Source organism: Aspergillus fijiensis (genome assembly GCF_003184825.1).
Source record: "Aspergillus fijiensis CBS 313.89 unplaced genomic scaffold BO72scaffold_9, whole genome shotgun sequence".
Classification (NCBI taxonomy): Eukaryota; Fungi; Ascomycota; class Eurotiomycetes; order Eurotiales; family Aspergillaceae; genus Aspergillus; species Aspergillus fijiensis.
Window position 1 is genome coordinate 758,696 of NW_024468985.1, and position 6,038 is coordinate 764,733.

At 44.5% G+C, this 6,038-nt stretch overlaps 2 protein-coding genes across 2 annotated transcripts; one reads left to right on the forward strand and one right to left on the reverse strand.

The window, feature by feature from the left end:
- The first annotated feature begins 1,078 nt into the window (after positions 1-1,078).
- BO72DRAFT_475457 (porphobilinogen synthase HEM2) lies at positions 1,079-2,921 on the forward strand. Its single transcript, XM_040947326.1, has 2 exons — positions 1,079-1,569; positions 1,617-2,921. Exons 1-2 carry the CDS (start codon positions 1,351-1,353, stop codon positions 2,517-2,519), a joined length of 1,122 nt encoding a protein of 373 aa, XP_040804483.1. The 5' UTR covers positions 1,079-1,350; the 3' UTR covers positions 2,520-2,921.
- A 104-nt stretch (positions 2,922-3,025) lies between these two features.
- BO72DRAFT_371437 (acetyltransferase) lies at positions 3,026-5,215 on the reverse strand (the record flags this gene model as incomplete). The annotated part of the gene is made up of 2 exons (XM_040941005.1): positions 3,026-4,242; positions 4,321-5,215. The coding sequence occupies 2 exons, from the start codon at positions 5,213-5,215 to the stop codon at positions 3,026-3,028; spliced, it is 2,112 nt and encodes a 703-aa protein (XP_040804484.1).
- Between the last annotated feature and the right edge of the window lie 823 nt (positions 5,216-6,038).

Here is a 6,038-nt window from a genome sequence, read left to right on the forward strand (position 1 = left end):
TGCAGTGTTTGTAGAACCGGATTTTCTAATATTATATTAAAATCTTTTTATAAAGAATTTATAGAAAAAGAAAATATTAAATCTTTTATTATTTGAAATCTTAATATAAAAATATTTATAATTATAGTTTTTAAGAATTTTAATAATATACTAGTTACTTTAAATCTTATTAAAAGTAATAATATAATACTAATTAATCTAAATCTTTATATAGTTAAGTAGTTTATTTAGATTAATTTTAAATACTAGCTGTTTAATTAATTAAGATATATATATTATTTTCGAGAAAAGAAAATTTATAAAATATCTAAATTTTTAAATGATTTAATTAAATATTAAATAATAAATATTTAATATTTTAGTCGAGTAAATTAAAAATTATATTTACTAATTTAAATAATTTTAAAATTTTAGTAATATAAATCATATAATATATTATATATTTATTCAGTTATTAAATATATTAACTATTTAATATATTATAAAATATTTTATTTAATATTCTAGTTCTATATATTTTAGTATTTCTATATTTATGTTATTTGATATAAAAAAATAATAATCTTATAAGACAGAGATATAAAGATATACAAAATAAAAAAACAGTTAAAATTTTAGTTTTCATATTATTAAAGTAAGATATAAGCTCGGTAAAAAATATTAGTATTTAAAAAAATCTAAAATTGTACCAGATATATTACTAATCTATTATTAATATATTAGACTAGAAGCCCTTAAGATACAAAGATATTAAAATAATATAATAATATAAAATTATTATTTCTTCGATATATAAAGTATAGAATATTAAGTACAGATATAGAAAATAGAAAAAAATAGAAGAAATAAATAAGAAAGAAGTAAGACGAAGAAGTAAGACGGGAGAAGCAAGACGTTAAGATAAAGTCAACACAGGCTCTCTATTAAATAAACAACTTCTCCACATCTCGTCATTGACCAGTTATTCATAATAGCTTAATATGATTCAAAATTCTGCCCAGGGCGGTAGAGAAGTTTGGGCTACGATGAACTTTTTCCGGACCACGCTGAGCTGCCCCCGGGGGGACACTCAGTTCTATTCTCTCCGCACTACTCCGTAATTTCTGACCCTCTCTGAGCTGGTGGTACCCTGTCAATACTGTCCGCAGCGAATCATACTGGTTTATATGTAATACTACTGACTAAGAAGTCTAACAACGGCATCTGGTGGCCAAATCTCAAAGCACTTTACAGCATTCCAAAACTGAAGAGTCTGCAATAGTGGAATTCTTTTTTTTCCCTCCACTTACAACATATATCATCACAAGTCATATCCCAATATTGCAATAGACTGGAGATTGCTACCTAGCCATGTCTTTCTCCAATCTTGTCTCAGATCTCGCTTTCCGAGATGTGCATGATGACCGAAGTTCCCAAATATCCCACGCCCGATCCCAGGCCACTGCTCGCTCCTATACCAGTACAGCCGCCACCAGCGTCAGCATATCTGGTGATATCTCCAGCCAGCTTCACTCGGGTTATAGCCATCCCTTAAGCAGATCATGGCAAGCCGAAAAGCAACTTACCAAGGTCGGTAGTCATGTAGGAGCTGAGTCTTACAATCTAACTCGCTACAGGAAATGCTCATATATCCGCTCTTCATCACGGACAATCCTGATGAAGAGACGCCAATTCCGTCACTCCCTAATCAATGCCGTCGAGGATTGAACCGCCTGGTTCCATTCTTGAGGCCCCTTGTTCACAAAGGACTGCGATCTGTAATCCTTTTTGGAGTTCCATTGCACCCGTCCGCCAAAGATGCTCTTGGGACTGCCGCGGACGATCCGAACGGGCCAGTAGTCCAGGCCATCCGCCTCCTTCGATCGCGTTTTCCCCAGCTCTATATCGTAACTGATGTATGTCTTTGCGAATATACATCTCATGGTCACTGTGGGATTCTTCGCGAAGATGGCACGTTAGATAATGCACAGTCCGTCGATCGAATCTCTGATGTCGCTCTGGCCTACGCTACAGCAGGCGCCCACTGCGTTGCTCCGTCGGACATGAACGATGGACGTGTACGCGCCATAAAACTCAAGCTGATTGAGGCTGGCATGGCTCATCGGGTCCTCCTCATGTCCTACAGCGCGAAGTTCAGTGGATGCTTATACGGCCCTTTCCGCGATGCAGCAGGCTCATGCCCCTCCTTTGGTGATCGCAGGTGTTATCAGCTGCCTCCCGGGGGCAGGGGACTTGCTCGGCGAGCGATACAAAGGGATATTAGTGAGGGCGCTGACATTATCATGGTAAAGCCCGCGAGCAGTTACTTGGACATAATTAGAGACGCGAAAGAGCTTGCGCAGGACATGCCCATCGCAGCATATCAAGTTAGTGGCGAATATGCCATGATACATGCAGGGGCAAAAGCTGGTGTTTTCGATCTGAAATCTATGGCGTTTGAGAGTACAGAAGGCATCCTGAGAGCTGGCGCAGGAATTGTTGTGAGCTACTTTGTCCCAGAGTTTTTGGATTGGCTATGACCATGCTTCGGGGCCATGTGTGAGCGCGGAAATCTGCGATACCTTCCATCTCATACAGCTTCCCTATGTGAGGTGCTTTCTGCCTTGTATGTTTATATTCGGAAGTCTAGTCATGATTCTAGCCTATATTCACTGGTCCTCTCGATGAGGGAACCCGGCTGAATGCAAAGTCAGTCTGCACCAAGTATGATATAAACGGTGACCCACCACCTGTTGCACGGGTTTTCATGCTTGCTCTGTGTGCACCGAACCGAGCTCCCAAAGTCATCATAACCAGACAAGTCGAACATGTTGTTTGTTTAAGAGTAAGCACTAATACACCTAGCTTAAATATAGAGTTGGTTTCCAACGTGGGCAAAGCACGGAGACTCAGTATACTGTGTAGGTTTCGTTCCTCTTAACTAGCATGATAGACAGTTCAATGAAACTCAGAGCTTACATATTTCAGCAATCTAAATCGATAGTAAAGAACATGTCTCTCCGTCATGCCAGTTACTTTTCATACATCACATATACCCAGGCTTCAACCCCTGAAAGCCATAGGCTACTATATCGGACTTTACCACCTCACCTGGAGCAACGTATGCACCGCGGCGAAGACGGACACCAGGGTAGATCGTACAGCCAGCGCCAACATAGCAATCTTCTTCAATAGCAACGGAACGCCCTTGATAGCGACTCTGCGAGCCTTTGCGTTCTTGCATATTTGCATGAGCCGTCGAACTGATTATCGTGACTCGAGGACCGATCCACGTGTGCGCTCCAATGGTGATGGGGCAGTCGTCCACAAAAAGGCAGTCCTCGGAAATCATAACGTCTTCACCTAGGTGCACATTGTAACCATAATGACAGTGAAAAGGTGCCTCAACAATTGCACCTTGGCCAATCGTCCCAGAAGAACGGGATGTGGAAGCGCCAGAAGGGGAATTGGATGCCGAGACAGGAGGGATAAAAACCTCTCTGAGCAGGCGCATTTGTTCCTTAGTGCTAAGCCCCGATACTGGGTTGCACGCATTGTTGAACCTCCATAAGGCGGCCTTACAACGGTCCCTTTCTTCTACAAGTTGAACATCGTAGGGCCGGTAAAGCTCGCCGCGCATCATTTTCTCTTTCTCCGTTTCCTCCCCGGATACGGTCCGTGTAGATAGCTGATGTTCAATACTCAAAGCCATGCGTGCCTGAGCCTGCGGACTGCTGGTATCTAGATTGCTGCTGTGTGCCGGTCGTTGATCGATCCCACTTTGGAACAGGGAAGCACCTGATTTTGGATGGTTACCGTGAGAGAGTTCCCTGATTGGCGGTACAATGGCATAATCTGACTTCGAGTGGCCCTCCCGAGATAGCTCATGAATTGATGGAACATCGCGATAGTCTGACTTCGTTAGATGATCCGGTATATACGCCGGATGGTTGCTTCCTCCCCATGTCCGCTTAGTCCAACCACGACCAGAATTAACGCCTGTTGGACTGGTGCTGAATTGGGAAGTAGAACGGTCGGCATCTTCAACGACGATCGGTCTCATCTTGCTGGTTTCTATATGTTCCGTCAAGGCTGGGGGCCTTTCATGTGGTTGGTTGATATCATGCATATATTGACTACTTATTTCGTTGTAACCCTCTTTCGATTGTAGAGGTACAGGTGGCTTTGAGGGTGACGGCTTCTGCCATGTGCTCCGAGACGAGTAGCCTTCGCACAAGAATCCTCCCCTGATGCAATTGTTGCCTATGTGGTGTTAGAATTGAGACCATTGTCACCAAAATACATATCCTACGCTAGAGTGTAGTAGTGTATGGGACTTACAAGCAGGGTGCTGCTCGTCGCATTTCTTCTTTCTCCGCCGACAGGTCATGCAGCCGGTTTTGGTTCGGTTACTAAAAACACGTTTTCGTTTTGGTGCGACCTGAACAGCAGGGTGTGCCCGGTCTTGTGAAATAATTGGCATCGAGGCGGACTGTTCGCTCTGCACAGAACTTTCCGTTGGACGATTGCTAGTGCTCCAACCTTTTGGCGACTCATGACCATTGGCCTCTCGCTGAAGCGCTTCTGCCAGTTGGGCGTCCGTAGCATCGAGATGCTGCGCACGCTGCGCTTGCTTAATTAACTGAGAATCGATCTCATTCCACGCTGTGCCTGTTGATGTTGTGCGAATGTCGCCATTTTCGTCCAGCCGAGAATCAGTAGGCGTCTGTTTGACATCGGATTCTCCTTGAGATGTTACAACGCCGTTCGACGGAGACGGCTGAATGCTTGATGCTATGCTGTCGTCTGGGCGTGGGTCTGGGCTTCTAGGTGCCTTATGAGATATACTGTGGCCTTCATGCTCTTCTCTTGATCCCGATCTCTTGCGCTTACTTCTGCCGAGGGCTTCTGCGGAAGAAAATGAACGGCGTGATCGTTGGTCATCCTGGTCGCATTCGGCGCTATCCCGCTCTGCATACCCAGGATTCCTCGGAGACTCATCGTGTCGCGAAGGAGCATGAGCACCATTTTTCGGGGTTCGGTCAGAGGCGGAATTCTCTAGAGTCGGATTCTCACGCGCAGAGATCCTGCTTGTGCTTGTGATGGGAGTGGCTGTGCCACTGCCCAACGATTCTTTGCCATTAACTGCTGTGAATCGCGAAGGGCTGTTCCCTGCCTTCGATTCCTTCTCGGTCTCGTGGTCTTGCATCACCGACGCAGATGCCACGGTAGTCATGATCCAATTGTAGTTGCCTGAATCAGATCCAACCAGGCAGTGGAAGTATATCAAGTATGAGACGATTGGTGATATGATGATTTAGGAATCGTCGTCGCCATTCAAACACGATTGTAGCACGGAATGCCAGTCATTGACTTGTCGTAAAACCTACTAGTCATTTACTGACGGTCATGATCCCCCAGACAGAGCGCAAAGATACCCTCCCAGTCGTGGTAGCGATTCGTGCCCCGGGTGATTTGATTATTGGAGTGGTTCAAACCGAATCGCGTGACACTGAATTCCACCTGTCTAGCGAGACATTCATATATCGTGACCAATACTCAGCTATCGGCGAGGCAAGAGTAGCAAACGTTCCGCAGATGTATGCTTGTATGGTTGTCAGGGACTTTGCGCTACGGCCTCAAGGAAAGCAGTGCTGATTCCGCATATATATGAAGTGCAAATAACCAAGATAGAATCGAGACTAGAGATTAAATCTCAGTGAAACCGAGGGAAGTAGTGCAGGTGCCAGTCTTTTATAATTGAAGGCGCTGGGAGTCGTCAACGGAATTTCAGGTTAGGTGGTAGTCTAGGTTGGGATTAAAGCGTTCAGGTAAAGACTATGGTGGGACTGCTCTACGTCTCGGTCGTAGAGAGCTGCGCATTGAGTGGTATTGAGTGGTATCGGCTTGGAGTAGCGTCTTGAGTATGGGAGACGGAAAGAGGAGAGAGGGTGAGGAGGGGAGGGGAGGAGGAACGTCAAATCAGGTGGGAGGGGGGGGGGGTAAGGAGGTCTCTAGTAAGTTAGGTAGGGCAGTCAATGGACGAAGGTGGAAGTAAG

Excerpts from the sequence above, each read along its gene's own strand:
- BO72DRAFT_475457 (XM_040947326.1), top strand. The coding sequence starts at position 1,351 with ATGTCTTTCTCCAATCTTGTCTCAGATCTCGCTTTCCGAGATGTGCAT. Across the intron at positions 1,570-1,616 it reads CCGAAAAGCAACTTACCAAG|GAAATGCTCATATATCCGCT; the intron begins GTCGGTAGTCAT and ends AACTCGCTACAG.